Below are 18918 nucleotides of genomic sequence, written 5' to 3'. Positions count from 1 at the left end.
GATTCTTCCGCTCAGCTTTGCCATTCTGTTGAGGTGTAAACCTCACTGTAAGCTGATGCATAATGCCTTTTTCTTTCAGAAATGTCTCAAATTCATGAGACATGTACTCCCCCCCTCGATCTGTGCGAAGTGTCTGCACCTTGAGTCCTATCTCATTTTCAACCATAGCCACAAAGTGTTTGAAATGCATAAACACTTCTGATTTTGCCTTGAGACCATAGACCCAAGTGTAGTTGGTAAAGTCATCTATGAATGTAAAAAAATAGAGATAACCTTCAAAAGCAGGTGTCCTCATGGGACTGCAGACATCACTGTGAATAAGCTGCAATTTTCTTGTAGCTTTCACTGCACCATCCTTCTTGAAGGGAAGCCTATGCATTTTGCCAAGAATGCAACCTTTACATGCATGAGGAGGAAGCGACTCCAAAGGAGGTAATGCATCAATCATATCATGCCTCTGAAGTGTCATTAAGCTGCCATAGCTCATGTGCCCATACCTGGCATGCCACAACTCCGCATTGTGCATTGCAGCAGTGGGAGTGCTAACTGATAATGCAAGATGGGATCTTTTTTCATATAAATCAAGCTGAAAAAGACCCTGATACAAAGTGCTAAACATATACATTTTCTTTGTCTCTGACTGCACACTTGTCATCATAAAAAACAACCTGAAATCCTCCTCTATTGAGTGAGGACACTGAAAGCAAATTCTTCTTTATACCTGGCACATAGAGTACCTCTGATATTCTGAAATCTGTGCCATCAGTGGATGTGAGAATAATGTCTCCCACTCCACACACTGAATGAGAAGAATTATTTGCACAAGTTACCTTCTTCTTGGTGGGTGAAGAATGCAAATTTACAAACAGATTTTTCTTGGAAGTGATGTGCTTTGAAGCACCACTATCAAAATACCATGTATTTAGTGTCTCATCAACACTGAAAGAGCATTCATCCTTTGAAGGATCGTAACTGCAAGTCAAAAAAGCATATGGGTCATCATCATTAGTGGCTGTAGTATCTGAACTACCCACTGAAAAAACTGAAGTGCAAGTCAAAAAGGCATAGTGCTCTTCAACCAAGTTGGCTGCAACATCTCCTCCATCATGGCAATGTGGACCTGATGCATGTGATACAGCCATACCAGAATCCCTTTTCTTTTCTTTGGCTATGCACTTCTTGCACTCTCCAATATAATGACTTGGCTTTTTGCAGTAATGACAGATGCCCTTCTTTTTCTGCTTGTTTGTATCACCCTGTGCCTTATAAGAAGGCTGTCCAGAATCAGCTTTATGCTGATGTGTGGGTTGATGGGCATGTGGCTTATGCTGCCCTTTACCCTTGGGCTTGAACTTAGAGAGCATAGCATGCTCGCCAACCCAGGTTGCCATATTTTTGCGTGTTTGTTCCTCCTGCAACAGAAGTCCTACCAACTGGTGAAAGGAGAGAGGATTGCTGCCCCCCCTCAATGACAAATTCAGCGAGGTGTGGAAACCAAGATAGGACTCAGGAAGAGAGTTCAGAGTGGTGGAGATCATCTCTGAATCCGGAATGACTTCATCAATGTTCAGCAATTGTTCCCTGAGATCCTGAAGCTTCGTGAGGTGAGAATTCATGGAATCTCCCTCCTCCATATGTGTATGGGAAAGTTCTCGCTTCAGAAAGGAAACTCTGGCATCGTTTCTTGCTGCAAACACACTCTCCAGTATTACCCAAGCTGCCATAGATGTCTTGCATGACCGAATATGAGGTATAATGAACCTCTTGACAGAAAGAGAAATTACTGAAAGAGCTTGTGCATCTCTAGAGTCCCATCTTTTCTGCTCTGCTGTGGGAGCTCCTGGAGCGGCTGCTCCAATTACTTGTGCTGTATTTGTACCTCTACCCCTGCCTCCAGCTGTAGGAGTGAGAGGTATAGGCGTTGTATCTGGTCTTTCTTCATCTCCATTGACATAATCCCAAATATTTCTGCCAACTAAGATATTTCAAACCATGAAACTCCACAAGGAGTAGTTGGTGCCATCCAACTTATCCTCCTGTGTGAGAACCCCGAACACCTCATTTGAGTTGTTATGTGCCATTTTTGCCAGATAAACTCAGAAATACAGCAAACTGAACAAGTAAAATCCCTTCCTGGGATGTAAGATGCACAAGTAAATTCTGCAAAGAAGAATATGCCCACAGTGACAAATACTGTCACAGCCTGTCAAAGGCTCAAAATGCACCACAATGCTCTGCTCAATGCCTAAAAATTTGCAAATAGAATCTGCAAAAGGTGGCAAAAGTCTGCAATTTGACTCGTACTGAGTCCAAAACTGTCAGCAAACTTCCAAAATGCTCTTTACTTGCAAAATTGCAACCCAAATGCAAAAGCCCCAATTTCTTGTGGGAAATTGCATACAAAAGAGGGCAAATGGTCTGAAAGCCCCAAATGTTGCACAAATTGCACTCTGCCTGCAAAAGCCCCAAATTTCTGTAAGAAATTGCACTTGAAAGGGGCAAATCAACTAAAAGCCCCAAATGTCTGCAATTCTCTACAAAAAATGCAAAAGCTCCCAAAATGCAAACCAAACAATGGTTCTCTGCGCAAATGCCCATCAGAAAACACCTTCTTAAGTCCACTTGCAAAGAAAAACTCTGCACGAAGTACGGGCTCCTCAACGTGTACGGAACTGACAGTACGGAAATGTCAATACGAATTCCGTACAATGTACGGGTTGTGTACGGCGACTTGTACGGAGCTCTGTGTACGGACGAAATGTACGGATTCCTGTACGGAGAATCGACGCAGATCTATACGAAATTGCTAGTACTGCACAAGTATGGCGATGTACGGCTGAACGAAATAGTACGACGACTGTACGGAAGATACGAAATCTGTACGCCGTTGACAGAAGTACGGACGACTTGCAGTTGCCACACGTGCGGCGTAGTTGTACAGTGAAGTACGAACATGCGGCGAAGGTACGGTTGTACGGCTATACGAAACAGTCCGTACGACTTGTACGGACAGCAATGCAAAGAGCAGGTACTGACGACGAGCTGTACGGAACAGCCGTTGTTGGTGCAGAACAGCCAACGAGCTGTACGGAACAGCTAGCTATGGCTGTACGGAATGATTCGCAGGTACTTGTATGGGATCTCTGTGTAGGCTAGTACGGGAGCAGTACGGACGAAGTGATGCAGGAGCTCTACGGATGTGATCTGCGAGTAGGGAGCTTGGAGTAGGGAGAGCTTGCGGGCAAGGAAGCTAGGAGCAGGGTCTTGCTGCTCTGATACCAAATGTTAGAAATCAAGAGAGTGAGAGAGCAGGAAGCAAGAGAGCTGAACGTAGTGTTTGCAATAGAAGAAGTGACTGTTACAAGAAGTGGGTTGGGTTTTGTCTAAGTGACAAAACCTTATCCTTCACTAACCATAGTTAGTGAACTAACTGTGGTTAGGGGGAAAAACCTCTAAATGAGGAAAAAGTGTCCCTAACCTACTTATTACATTACATTGGTCACTGCTGAATTATAATAATAATTTCAACAAATCCTTTGTCCTTGTCTACCTTGCAATGGAGTCTGAGCATTTGATATAGAAACACCTCCTGCTCCTCTACCACCTTGGACACCTCCACCTCCTCTTCCTCTCCCTGATGGAAACTCAGATTCTTCATCATCTTGGTCATCTCATGTATCTCATCCTTGACAGAACTCTCTTTCTTATCCTCTAACTTGGGTGGCTCAACTCCACTTTGAGTAGGCATCTCTGAATGGCAGGAACTGCAAGCATATCATAACCCCATTCAACCAGCCTCCTCTTCTTTCTTTCCTTCTCCCTAGCCATCCTCACTGCATCCTGAAAAGTGCCAAGCTCTTTTACCTCTACTTTGACACGAATTTCTGGCTTCAAACCTGCAATAAATCTATTCTTTTTTGTAATCCGAGGTGGCACCTTTGGTAAGAGGGATGACACCATCTATTCCACATGATGATAAAACTTCCCACATAACCATCCACAGTTTAGTCTGGTTTCTATTGCAAAGCACACATCTCCCTCTAGAGACCATCTATATCCCTTTCGCAAGCAAACTGAATTAAGAATGTAGCTCTCACCTCTATATAATTGGGGTTCCTATGCTCCCCTTGCTCATCTTGGCATGCTTCCATGAAGCTCTGCAACCACAAGCGGGCCTCTCCCATCAAAGAGAAGGACAATATCTGCAACGTCTTGTGCCATTCTCAAACTTCTGGGCCTCCTTGACTCGGGTAGATCTCACTCACCAATTCAGGATCACCAAAACAATGATGAAGGAAAAAAGAGAGGACAGAAAGTATGAAGGAAACACTCAAGAAATAATTGTAGACTCCAACAGACACAACACTTCGGTCAAATAAGGTCTTCTTCTTCACAAAAAATCATATGATGGATACACCCAGGAAGATTTTCTTCACAAGGAAGAGTTACATGTGCCCATTCCTCATCCACCACACGTACAAGCAAAGACCAATCATAACCATGAACCAAGGATAGCATAACCTCCAAATGAAAAACCTAAAAGAAAACACCATGTACTTCTGGCCCAAGCTCAAGAGATAGAAACATTGTTCCCTTTTAATTGCATCTTAAGAAGCAATTTGAAGCCGGGAACTTTAGTGGGATCAGCAGTAATGCGGAGCTCAAGGGGAAAGAGCATCGTACACTAGTTTCCAGAGCAAGTATCCCTATCGCATACTCAAGACAAGCTCCTACAACAACTGACTGGAACAAAGCACATAGGCTCACAGAAATCCTCACAATGCAGAATTCCCTAAGACCATGACGATTTCAGATCAGCTCTTGACACTCCTCGGATGACGCAAATCCACAAGGCACCAGCGTGTCAACACCGAGCTAGTAGATACATTTCAACAACATAATCATTCACGAACGCCGCACAACTCATATCATCTTCAATCTAGCATCTATCCCAACCTAACGAAGGAGCACACCTAGTTCCTTTAGGATCTCCCTCTCCGTGTGACAAACTCTACGCGCGTGTCTACAGCATGCAGCCTGCTCTGCCCGTACGTCCGTACACAGCAGCAACACTCTCTGATCATCAACTCGGTACAGGTTATAGGTAGGTTGTACCCAATCCGAACACAGCCGGTACATGATCTTGTTCATAGACGTGGAGCAGCCATACGTAATCCATACATCGCCCAGTCAATAACTCACATCTCTTGGATCAGTCCAATAGCTTTCCGCTCAGCAATTTGTCAACTCATCTCTTCCCCTCCATGCGACTCTTCTCCGCACAGCTATCAACTCGTATGCCTTCGTGTGATGATATTAAATCCGTTTTAGGACACTCCAGCAGCCGCTATCCCATGTATCATGCCAGCTCGTCGACTAGAAGCTTGAAGAATTCAATCACGTAGCCACCTTGTTCCACATGCTCTACTTTCCTTTTTTTCCAGCCTTATTAGCACATGAATTTTACCACTCTCCCAATCCCTTCACAAAAGCGTAGACCTAGACAATTAATCCCCAAATTCTCCTTAGGCACCACGCAAGCTTCATACAAGGCATTTAATGCATGAATGCCCACATAAAACAACCCATGTGGGACAACATCAACACATGACAACAGATGGCAATGAGGGATGCATGTCATCCTGAAACCAACACAAGTGACAGGGATACCACAAAGCTCTGGAGTGAACTAGTGCACCTACACTTCAACTCATCATTTCCCACTGCGGTCCCTGCAAGATATATTCACAAACTTCAAAAGAAAAAGAAAAATATTTACATCAGTATATAGTCGCTTGATAAGTGCCCACAAAACCCAGAACCACCACTAACTGGCTATGTGCATTGTGCATACCTATGTGCCTACCCACAAGCACACATAAAGTGGAAAAAAATATTTACAGTTCTTATCATATCACCGCCTTCACTCATAACATGTTTACCTCGTTGAGAGGAGTGGGGGCTGTGCTCGGACATAATGGTTTCAAAAGATACCTCGATTTCAGCACTTATTTGAGGAGATTATGCCGGTTGTTGAAGGAGATATCTCGATTTGAGCAGTTATTTGAGGACATTATGTCCAAGTAAAGGAAAGTTAATCAAAGGCATTCTCCTACTCCTCTTGCCTCAAAATAATCTCCAAGACAATGCCATTCTTTTTTTTTTTTTGGGGCAGAAAAATAGAGTGTCTTTATTGCTTTATAACATTTAGGACATCAAAAGGTTTCCCTTGGACTATCAATTCTGATTACATCAGCGCTTACATCATGGAATAACACAAAACTAAAATCTTCAAAAAAAACTAAGAGGGGCTTCTCAAAGATGGAAAGAGAAGCTAGAGGTTTCCTCTTTAGAATCTGAAACAGCAGCAGCAGTAGTATCTGTAGAGCGACCATGAGCAGCAGCAAGGCCCTGAGAAGGGTCAATAGACATAGATACCAAATGATGCCCTGAAATAGGTAGAACCACTGCAAGACCCTGGGTTTGATCAGGAAGGGTAGAAGGGAACTGAGCAGAGAAACCAGCACAAGGGGAACTGAATGTTGGATCCATGACACGCAGCATGTGACTGATCTGTTGTGTCTACAGCCAAGGGGGGGGATTTGTTGGAGAGGCTAACCACACTAGGATGGAAGGGAGGGACAGCAGCATCAGCAGCACCAAAAGTGGTAGGAGCTTTGCTTGAAGAGCCATCAAGATGTAGAGAGGTTGATCTTGGAGAAGAGGGTTTTGTAAGGGAGCACTAGCAGTTGCTGCAACTTTCCTTTGTAAGAAGGGGGGTAGTTTGGCATGATCACCTGATATGAAACAAGTACGTTTATGTCTGGAGAAGTCTTAGTCTTTGGTGTTCAAAGTTGTATGCACTAATAAAGAAGTCAAGTCTTCTCTTTTTCTGTGCCACCATGAAGCAAACATAGCATCAGTACAAATATCTTTATTAAATTGAAAATTATTTCTAGAGACCCAGGTGAACCAGAGAGCATTCCCAATGTCCTTCACCATCCTAAAGGTACTATTCTTCAAGAGAAAAAAGGGGTCCAAAGCCCCAAAGAAGATGGAGTAAAAAGCATGCCCTCGTCTAGCAATTCTTCCTCTTCTTCTTCTTCTTCTTCTTCTTCCTTGTCCTCCTCCTCTTCCTTATTCAGAGAGCATTCTCCTTATGGACAAAAAAGGAGGAGATCCACATCCAGAAGTAGAGACTTCAAAGAGAAGTCAAAGTTGAAGATTGAAAGTCTACATCTTACAAACAATTCCAATGCATGGTAGGGAGCTATTTTGTTAGCAGATGAAGTGCCAAAGAAATGGAAAGATTTCAAGAAACAGTTCTATGAGCAGTTCTTGTCAAATAATTTCTTCGATGATGTCCACGTGGCTTGGGACAGCATGAGTATGACAGCTTCGAATACTGTCCAGACTTATAATCATAAGTTTTGGTTGACTTAGCTTCAGATTGCTCCCTTCAAGGATGTCTTAGAAAAGGCACAAAATTTATTGTTAAGCTTAGGCACAAACCAGCTAAAAGGCTTCATGTAGTACAAGAGGAAAATGAGATTCACTTGCGAGCTTTGATTTAACTTGCAATTTGCTTTACCTCTTTGATTAAAGATTGTAATCCGATTTGTGGGATTGTAGGGAGATAATTTTGACCTCTTTGATTACGATTATAATCCGATTTGTGGGATCGTGATGAGGAAGGTAATTTTGACAGCTGTCAAACCAGCTATGTTAGAGATTTTGTGATTTGAAATTGAAGGCCAATTGACACAATTTATATACAAAACAATTGGACCAATTTGGGGCAAATCGAGGAAAAGGCATTAAAATATGTGTTTGTAGATTATAGTACAATTATTAACACGTTTGATGAATTGTATTCATTTGATTTGGGCCTTTGGTATGTATGATAGTGGTTATTAATTGAAGATTCGTAGGGCTTCCAACCTGAATGATCCCTATCTTGAGTGGGATAATATATGTGATTTGGAATAGGCACATTGATGCTGATATGAAAGTGTGATTTATTTGAGATCAGACATAAGCACGACGACACATCAATAGATCCATGGTGGCACCGGCAGACCCCTCGATGCTGAAGCAAGTGGACTATGATGATGAGGCCAATTTTGATTTGTCGTCACAAGTAGACCCAAACAGTAGTCAACAAGTACAAACGTATGCATATGATCAAGTCAACCGTTGATGTGAATTAAACTAGCAATTCAGGAAGATGGGATTCAATCCAAATGTATGGCCTCAAACAGAGTAGTGTGCATCTGCCATGCATATGAAATATCGTATTTGTTTGCTTGAGGAGGTAGATTCATTATGTGTGAGCTGATAGTGAGAGGCAGGGGTAAGCATGAAAGTGATTGCTGCACAAAAGAGAGGAAATGGAAAAATAGTTCCATTAGTGCATTGGTAATCGTAACTTGCAAATACTCCCAAGTACAGTCAAACAATTGTTAGAACTGCTAGGATAGTATGACAAGAGGCTCTACAAGACTTCGAGCATGGATACGGGCAGCCTCTACTTTTTGCAGTTCCAGTAGTTTCAAGGCCTCATCACTAGAAAGGAGTAATTTAATCAAAATCTCATCTTTTGTACGTTCTTGAAGGGCATTTAGTACAGCCTGTTTCCAGTAAATAACAGACCTTTCTTTCTAGCACCAAACTTCTGTGAAAAAGAACAACCTTTCTAACACCCCACTCCCATCTTATGACTGGATCTTGAAACAAGATTTCCAACAGATCAGATCACCAAAAACCAGATCCTAAAAGGAGAATAATTAAACTCAAATGGGACGTAACTTGGTTTAGAAAGATCCATAGGTAGCAAAAAGCACCACCCTATGGGTAGGTGATCAGAAAGAGCAGAATTAACATAAGTCCTGCCCTCCATGGGACCAGCTAGCCACCATCTAGAGTGCAAAATATAAAAACAATGAAGGCGAGAAGCATAGAATTCCATCTGTCTTATCTTGTTATTCCATGTAAAGACAGATAGTGATCCTGTAAGATCCAAATCCACACAATCAGACAATCCACATACTTGGGAAAAATCAAACCAGTGTTCCTATGCATCTGCAGTCATGTCTTGCCTAGGTTGAGACCTCTCAAGAATTTGTTAGGGTAATGTTCCAATCCCTCCCATATTATTTCTGGCATCCAGAATGTCACAAAGAAAAGACCAAAGCTTGGCCCTCCCCTTAACAATTGTGTCCTTAAATCATTCCCCTTTGGTGACTTTCGTGCATAACCATGGACTACTTAGTTGTTTTGACTTTCATGATTTTGATTTCCTGAGGTTACTTTGTTGTGGTTGAGACTGTGCAACCAAGGCATGTATGTTGAGTTTTTCTTGTCAATTAATAAGCAGTATCTTTTTTGCAGTCGCGATGGTGGGAGAGGGGGAGGGACAAACTTTTGCATCACTTGTTATGTAACCATCTAAGTAGCCAGGAAGGTCAAGTACACACAGTTTATTGGAGAATCTGCACTCCAATATTCCAGAATAAGCTGCAGCTACAACCTTGAGTTGCATGGGCCTGTCGTGGGCTATGTGCATCTGCATGCACTCTGCTTCTGTAAAACAAGTATCTAGCGTATGCAGATCTGTAAATACATATATGGATTTAGCGACATGGCCGAAATAATTACCAAGGTTTTTTTCTTCAGTTTATATATAGTTTTTAATGGTAATTTGTTTCCCTGGCAGTACGGACTATAAAGACGTCCATTCAGGGGCTGTATATGTGTTGGCATGTTGAAGTGCGGTAAGAAGAAACCATAGTAGCTGCCTTTGGGAAGTACATGCTCTTATACAAATGATATAGGGGGAAGGGCTGAGGCTTCCTATCCCCTGGGAAGAAGAGCTCCTGGATAGTGAGTTGGCAGATGACCGGCTGTTTTTTTGGATGCCTCCCCCAGGACGCTCACTTCCTTCCGGACAGCCTTGGATTTATTTTGCACAGCTGCAGGTGCACACATTAATTGGCATAAATCCAATGGTTTTTGGATTTGCGATGATGACACCCCGGATTGGGGTAATGATTTTGGCTTCACTTGGGTACAGAGGGGCGTCTCCGTCATATATTTGGGCTGCCAGGTTGGGGTGGGCGTCTCTCCTTCACAACAGTTTGCTCCGGTGTTGGAGAGCATAAGAAGAAAGCTCCTTTTCTGGAGCTCAGCCAAACTTGACTTGGCTTCTAGGGTGGTGGTGGTTAACCAGGTTCTTCTAGCCATGGCATGGTTTGTTTGCTCTTGTTGGTGCCACTCTAGGGATTGTATCACTCTGCTTAAGAGGCCTGTACGAAACTTTTTATGGAGTGGTCTAGATGGCACATCTGATGTTACAGCCAGGGTGGCTTGGGAGACCTTGATTCTTTCTACAAGAGAAGGGGGTTTGAATATCATCGACCCGGATCTACAGTGCAGAGCTTTACTCTGCAAGGTCATTGTGAGAGGACTCATGCCAAGGCAAGAGCCTTGGAAGGATTTCTTTATCAGATGCATACAGTCTCGCACGCCCACTTCAGGAGAGGATTGGACACACAGTACCAGATGGATTTTCACCACAATCCACCTCATATCTCCCTCTTCCCCTCTTATGGTTGCTATCCTAAAAGCATGGACCAGCTTCAGGAGTACTCTTCGCAGGATTCCCCCATCCACCCGTGAAGAGATTGAAAGGCAGCCTATCATGTGGAATGACAGGATTATGGATGAGCATGGCAGACCACTTGGAGCTTCTCCTTACATGCAGTGGCCAAGATGGGAGAGGGGCCCTGCATCTACTGTGGGAGCATGGAAAGCCTTCAGGAAGCTTCCTGCAGATTGACAGGCCTAGATGGTTCTTAATCTCAGAGGGAGTGCAGGGAGAGTCCGACAGATTGATGCAGCCTTGCCCTTGGATTGGGTGGACACAGATGACATGCCTATTACTTGCTCCACCTGGATGGGGGCATTTTCAAGACTGGGAGTTCCTTTACAGGTGATTGCTTTTCATGACACACATGAGGATGCCTTAGTCTTTGATGTTTCTTGGGGGGCAGGCTGTCAGGATCCACAGACGATATCTTGTTGGAGGTACCGTTTCAGCCAGTCAGGATAGTGGCTCTCTTTCACAGTGGTACTTGGATCCTGACCCGCTTCTCATCGCCCTGGGTTCATGGAGGCTGTGGCTCTATGGAGGTGTCCCAATTAAGTTTTTGCAGTGGGACCCTAGGGAATGGGAATGGAAAGATGAAGGGCACCGAGAGAAGAGCATCCCCTTCTTTTGTTACACGGCTAGTAATGCCAGAAAATTCCAGCTCAGCTGTAGGGGTTGGAGGCCTACCAGAGCTCATCATTGGGAGAACTTTCAGATCTCTTCAAATTTTTTTTTGGCAGAGGCTCTGGAAATCCCACCAAAATAGAAAAATCACTCTCTTCTTTTGGCTTTCTGGTGGGATAGCAGTAAACCAATGGAGATCTAGGTTCGGAGCTGACCCTTCTTGCCCTCGTTGCCTTTTTGCTTTGGAGACAATACAACACTGCCTTTGGGATTGCAGACAGGCAAGAATCATATGGAAGGGGATTGCAAGACTTTTCAGCACTTTTGTTTGCCTACCTTTCTATATGACCTGGGGATCAGTGGCTTGGCTTACTCTTTTAGGGCCCCAGGTCTTTTTTGAGAGACTTGACTCCTCTTTGGCTCTTCACATCCAAAGACACCTTGTGGAGTCATACTCTCTAGAGGATGTTCCGGCCACTTTCTTCAGGGCTGCTCATTTCTTGGTCGACTCTCCGTGGGAGGTCTTAGCTAGCATTACAGCATGGCACATTTGGAGAGCCAGATGCACCGAGGCTTTGGAGGGTTTTCAGGTTCACCCTTTTGAGATCTTGGCCAGTACTTAGACAGACATACTTAGACAGACACGGTACACACTCTGATGGCCATTTGGGCAACCATGCAGGGATCATCTCGAGCAGCCTCCTCCAGGAGAGTTACTTTTCTCAGAGATTGGAGAGACTCTCCCTTCTTTGCTGAGACTTCTACAGGGTTGAGTTGGCATTTTCAGCCTCAGCCTTGATTTCTTTCTACCTCATTCTACGTGCTCCACACAAGCTACAAACCATATGCATGCAAATGCCCATGCTCACACACCATGAATGACACGAGAGGGTGCAACCCTCATGCCTCTTGGGATCACATCCCTTGGACATACCCCATTATTCTACCCTTAGCCTATGACTCTTTATGCCTACCATTGATTAATGCAATACCCATGCACAATGCTACCCTTTCCTAACCATCCTAGGACCTAATGCATACGTGCATATTTTATTATATGCAATTGGCCAATTTACAATGTTACAACCATAGGGTAATCGCCAGATTCCCTAGAATGATCCACAAGGATCTAATACAAATAATCATGTCATGACATGCCCTCTTGCTTAGAGAAGCAGATGTCCTCATCTATGTGCCTTCAAATAATCTTCAACAAGTGCGGGGTAATCCTTCAAGTGATCTTCATCGAACCATTGACCATCTTCCATAGGATATCCTTCAAACTTTACCAAATATCGAGATCTCTGTCTATTCCTGGTACTCCTGACCTCATGGAATAGTATTCGTTCCGGAACAAGTAATTCTACTCCATCTTCAAGTTCTGGTTCTTCTTCTTCAATAGGCCTCACCGGTGGTTCACCTTTAAATGGCTTCAAGATGCTAACATGGAAACCATTCTTCATCCTCCAGCTAGTAGGCAATGTCAGCCTGTATGATGTTGGAGTTCCTTCTGGATGTATAACCTTCGAAACCTAGAAAGGTCCATGATATTTTACTGCTAGCTTTACAAACTTGGTATTTCCTCGGATTGTCTTTATTCGCCTTTTGTTAATCTTTAAAAGAATCCAATCTCCCTTCTCATGATATACATCCTTTCGCTTCTTATTCGCAAACTTCTTGTACACTTCTTGAGCTCGCTAAATATGTGATTTAACCTGTGTAAATACTTCTTGCACATCTTTAGCAAATTGATCAGTAGCCAAAATCCTATCTCCTAAATGTGCAACGGGTGTGGGAAGGCTTGGCCATAGATGATCTCAAATGGTGCCTTGCGGATAGGAGAATGGGTAGAGTTGTTATATGCAAACTCTAATAGAGGTAAATATAATTCCCATAAGGTAGGATTGTTATGGACATAACTACGCAACAATTGGATAATAGCTTGGTTAGCTATTTCACTTTGTCCATCAGTCGATGAGTGATATGTGTAATTTAGTACCTAAGTGCTCAAAAAGAGCTTGCCAGAATTGGCTTTGGAACTTGGGATCATTATCTAATGTAATGGAATTAGTTAATCCATGTAATCTAAAAATCTCTTTAATAAATAACTTAGCGGTTTCAATGGCAGTGATGTTCTTCTTACATGAAATGAAATGGGCTTGTTTACTAAGTCTATCTATAACAGTAAGGATTTGCTCATTTTGTGTCCTTGTCTTTGGGAATCCTGACATAAAGTCCATAGTAATATGCTCCCATCTTTCACTAGGTATGGGTAATGGCTGAAGTAATCCTGGTGTCTTACCATGATCACCCTTAACTTTTTGACAAGTTAAGCACTGTTGGACCAAAGTAGTTACGTCCTTTCTCAATCCTGACCAATAGAAATATCTTTCAATTCTATCAATGGTTCCTCTAATATCTCTATGTCCAGAATAGGGACTACTATGCATCTCTTCAAAAACTAGGGATCTAAAAGTGGAGGGTACACAGAGGAAACGTCCTCTAAGAAGATACCCATCATGAATTGCATATCCCTCTAAGGAATCACCTTGTCCTTGAAGTAACGCATCATAAATAGTCCCAAATTCTTTATCACTTTTATAGGCATCCTTCATTGCACTAAGAGATTCTTCTCTCACTACAGAGACATAGTTTACACTAGATCTACGATTGAGTGCATCGGCAACTACGTTCTCCTTACCAAGTTGATATTCTAACTCAGGTTGTCCAAACCCTTGGAGATATTCTTCCCACTTGATTTACCGAGGTGAAACTATTGGTGGAGAAAACAAATGTTTAATACTTTGATGATCTGCCTTAACCTTGAAGTTGGACCCATAAAGATAATGTCTCCATAACTTCAACGCATGAACTATGGCTAATAGTTCCTTCTCATATGTGCTATACTTTAGTTCAACGCTTTGAAGTTTTCAACTTTCAAAGGCTATGGGATGTTCCTCTTGCGTTAATACAGCTCCAATGGATGTACCACTAGCATCTATACATATAACAAAGAAAGGCTTATCAAAATCTGGCAAAACTAACACAGGGCTAGTCATTAAAGCAACCTTCAAACTCTCAAAGGCACTCGAATGTCTGTCACTCCAGTGATACATTGATTGCTTCTTAAGTAAATCAGTAAGTGGTGATGCAATCTTAGAGAAATTCAAGATGAATCTCCTATAATAGCTACATAAACCAAGGAAAGATCTTAGTTCATGTACATTCGTAGGGACAGGCCATTCCTTTATAGCTTTCACCTTGGTTTGATGAACCTGAATTTCTTGTTCATTGATGACATGGCCTAAATATTCTATTTCCTTCTTAAAGAACTCACTCTTTTTAATATTCAGGAGGAGTTGGTTCTCTCGAAGCAATTCCATCACTTGTGCAAGATGTTGCTTGTGTTCTTCTTCATTTTGGTTAAAAATTAAAATATTATCAAAGAATACAACTACAAACTTGCCTATGTATGTCCGAAGAACTCTTCTCATTAGCCTACAAAAGGTAGTAGGTGCATTAGTCAACCCAAAGGACATAACTACAAATTCATAATGTCATGTTTGTGTTCTAAAGGCAATCTTATGCACATCTTCTTCCCTCATCCTAACTTGATGATATCCCGACTTTAAATCCAATTTGCTAAATACCCTGGCACCTTTCAAGGAGTCTAACAAGTCGTCAACTCTAGGTATAGGAAGCCTATTCTTAATTGTCAACTTGTTAAGGGCTCTATAATCAATACACATCCTAAAGGTTCCATCCTTCTTTTTCACTAGAAGGACTGGAGCCCCAAAAGGCGAACTACTTGGCCTGATTAGACCTCTCTCTAGCAAGTCCGCAACTTGCTTTTCCACCTCCTCTAGCTCTACCTTATTCATTCGATAGGAAGTTCTGCATGGAGGAGGGGACCCTGGGATCAACTCAATAGTATGATCTTCAGGTCTAGAGATAGGCAACTCATGCTGATCATCACTAGCAAATCGATCATCGAATTGCTTAAGGAACTCTAAATGTTTACGTTCCTGATTACTATGTTCGGGCTTCACTTCCCTAACATATATCACACTGCAACTTACTCCCTTACATAACTCTCTTTTAGCTCTAGTATGAGATATGAGCAGAATATGGGAAATATCTCGCTCACCTTTTAAGGTGATCCTCGTACCTTGGTGCTCAAAGGTACAAGTATGTTTCCTTACATCAATAGATGGTTGGAAATCATACCTCCAAGACTTGCCTAGGATCATGTCGACTTCTTGCAGAGGAGCAACAAGAAAGTCTCTATGATCTTTATACTTTTGGATCTTGAAGGGCAAGTTCTTGACTTTAGAAGTACATTGCTCTTCATTACCCCTAAACGCACCACTAATACTCATATCCCTCAATGGCCATTTCTTAGCTTTGACTATATTAGCCAACCTATCAGAGATAATATCATAATTACTACCATCATCCATGAGGACAATGATATGTTGACCCCCAACATATCCATGTAACTTAAATAAGTCGTGTCGACCAAAGGTGTAATGCAAACTAGCATTATTGCTCTTTTTATTATTTTCAATATTTTTACAAGAAGGTTCACCCTCTTGCTTAGGGTGAGAAGCCCTAGTTACATTGGTCTTACCCATCTTCTTCTTTAACTCCGGACAATCATAGAATCTATGATGTGTCGCCTTTTTGCACCCAAAACATTTTCTTTCCTTGAACGATCTATGTCGGATGTTGGGTCTAAGACCTGAGAGATACTTATATAATTTATCATCTTCCATCTTTGTTGTGAACTCTAGAGATAAACGCCAAAATTTCGTAGTGTACTCGCTCACTGTCTCCTTATCAAACTGCTGTAGTTTCTCCCATTTAAACATTTGGTCCTCCTTATACTTAAGCGGGAGAAACGTCGTCTTTAATTCTTCCAAGAATTTAGACCACTCCTTGATTGGACTACTTTCCGATTGGCATACGGACCACCAAAGTAACGCATCCTTCTCCAAATACGTTTTGGTGGATAGGGGTGTAAGGTGTTTTTCCCTTGAGGTTTAATGTGAGTTGTGGAACATTTTCAGGTGTGAATTCTTGATTATCGTCCATGTTTTAGAAATGCAAATGGAACTAATCAAGTTTTCAATTTAAGCTCGTGATGAACTACGAGTGTGTGAAATGAATTTAATTGAGATAGAAAGAGGAAGTTTAAAATTAGAGGTACTTCCCCTGGCCTGTTTGATAAAGCGTCCACTGTACGTTCCTACCGCGACTCAACGGTGCTGCTCTGTCTGTCGGGATATATACTGGTTCCTTCTTTTTTCTCTCTTTTTGTTTTTTTTGAATGGCAAGGTAAGGGGGGGGGGCGGCAAAGAGAGAAGAGAAATTACAGGGGAAAGAAGGGATACCTAGAGTGAATTAAGGGCGGGAAAAGAATTCCGATATGGGAGAAAACGGAATTGAAAGAGAGGGGGGGAAATTTTTTTTTTTTGGAAATGCAAAAGGGGGGGGGGTAATTAAACAATGTAATGATGAGAGGGGGGGGGGTCGAATTGCAAGGGGAGGGTAAGTGATGATGAAAGGGGGGGAAATTAATGCAGGGGTAGAGGCGGCAAGGGGAGGGTAAGTGATGATGAAAGGGGGGGAAATTAATGCAGGCTGGGAGAGAGGAGGCGGCGCACGAGTCGATGTGTGGCACAGGCGCCAACGGGGCAGAGGGCGGCGGCCTGCAGGCGCAATGGGCAGGGCTGTAGGGTTGATGGGGACACGGATATAGAGGATAGAGAGGGGAAGACTATTGCACCACGCAAGGAGCAAGGCAGGACTGCAGCAGAGACAGCGCGCCACGCGGCGGCTGCAAGGCTGCAAGGGCGGCTCCTAAGCGCGGGCCGTGGCGGAGATTGCGGCGCCGCGCTCTACCCGCACGCCACACGGCCTTCCAAAAGGCCTTCACAAGGCCTTTTATACACAAGGCCCAAGGCCTTATATAAGGCTCCTCTTGCGCCTAATTAATGGTGCACGCCGACTGCACAGGGACCTGAAGGCTCGCGATTAGCGGCGCAAAGCCGGTTCCCCACAAATTATTTTTTTGCTCTCTCGACTTTACCAACGAAGTTGCCAATCACCAAAAAGAAAGCGACTTTCAGAGAGGAAAAGGAAGCCCCTTGGTGATTTCTTGATGGGTGAATCTTGATTCTCTTCGATGACTTCACGCCGATGTCAGCGACTGTTGCAACTTTCACATGGCAGGCTCTCATGGTCAGAGGATCTTGGCTCTGATACCACTTGTCATGTTTTTCAATGCAGAGATGCACATGTGTGTAGATGATGCATAAATCGAGAAGGATTGGCCCTCCAAATGGCGTGGAAGGAGTGCCCACGTGAGTGTATTTTTGCCAGGCTCTTCTCTACATGCTCTACACAAGCTACAAACCATATGCATGCAAATGCCCATGCTCACACACCATGAATGACACGAGAGGGTGCAACCCTCATGCCTCTTGGGATCACATCCCGGCCTACCCCATTATTCTACCCTTAGCCTTACGCTTCATGCCTACCATTGATTAATGCAATACCCATGCACAATGCTACCCTTTCCTAACCATCCTAGGACCTAATGCATACGTGCATATTTTATTATATTCAATTGGCCAATTTACAATGTCACAACCATAGGGTAATCGCCAAATTCTCTAGAATGATCCACAAGGATCTAATACAAATAATCATGTCGTGACATTTTCTGAACATTTTCCAACATGTTTTTCAACTGAGTTGCAGATGTTTGATCTCTATCGTATATTTCTATTTGTGTGTTAATACATACATTGATTAAAGCTTTCTTCTGCACTAATCAATGTGCTTTGTGCTTAATTTCGCATGAGCTTATTTGCATTGCTTCACCTATTGAGCAGCTGTGATCTGCAGCCTTGGTATGCAAGATTCGTGGGGTCCATTGAAAGTTTTGGCTGTGGCAAGTCTTGCAAATGCATCAGGTGATCTTTTGTTTTGTACTTGTCTTGGTTACGGTATAGCTGGTGCTGCATGGGCAACCATGATCTCTCAGGTATCTATCATGTGAATTTTGTAGCACTTTGGACAAAATATAGTTCGACTCTTTCTGCTCTTTACTTCAAATTAATCGCTGAAGGACTAAATAATTTATTTCTTATTTGCTCAAATAATGGTTCTGTTGTGTTATCCCAGTATATTGGTGGATACTTGATGCTAAGGTCACTCAATAGAAAAGGGTATAATGCCCTTGCTCTGTTGATTCCATCATTGAAAGAGCTAATGCGTATGATTGAGCTAGCTGCTCCAGTCCTCCTGGCAAGGCTATCAAAGGTCTGCATCTTTGAGTACTCCTTTTATCTTTGTATTTCAAGCATTTGTCTCTCACTTGAGTATTCATATTAGTGCAGCAAACTGTTGCTATGATTGGTTTTGACTGGTTTTGGCTTATGTCACGCTGAGAAAATGTCTGCACTTTTTGAATAATCAGGTATTTTTTTATTCATACATCACATTCCTGTCAACTTCTTGGGGGGCTGTGACTCTGGCTGCCCATCAGGTATATTTTCTGCCACTACTGAATACTTCCGTCAACAGATGCTTAAGAAAGGTTGTCCTCAATCTTTGAACATTTACAAGGCTCTTAT

General features: G+C 42.8%; 1 protein-coding gene across 1 annotated transcript in view; it reads left to right on the top strand.

The window, feature by feature from the left end:
• The window catches only part of LOC147901834 (protein DETOXIFICATION 46, chloroplastic-like), a 112611-nt gene that overhangs the window by 60162 nt on the left and 33531 nt on the right, over nt 1–18918 (top strand). The window contains exons 6-8 of the mRNA XM_087374514.1: nt 18188–18326; nt 18467–18604; nt 18762–18830. Coding sequence (XP_087230640.1) covers nt 18188–18326; nt 18467–18604; nt 18762–18830 — 346 coding nt within the window. The remainder of the gene's footprint in view (nt 1–18187; nt 18327–18466; nt 18605–18761; nt 18831–18918) is intronic.

The sequence above is a fragment of the Dipteris shenzhenensis genome, chromosome 5 (genome assembly GCF_047967505.1).
Source record: "Dipteris shenzhenensis isolate YYH24624 ecotype China chromosome 5, Dip_SZ_1.0, whole genome shotgun sequence".
Classification (NCBI taxonomy): Eukaryota; Viridiplantae; Streptophyta; class Polypodiopsida; order Gleicheniales; family Dipteridaceae; genus Dipteris; species Dipteris shenzhenensis.
This window is presented reverse-complemented; position numbering and strand designations above follow the sequence as displayed.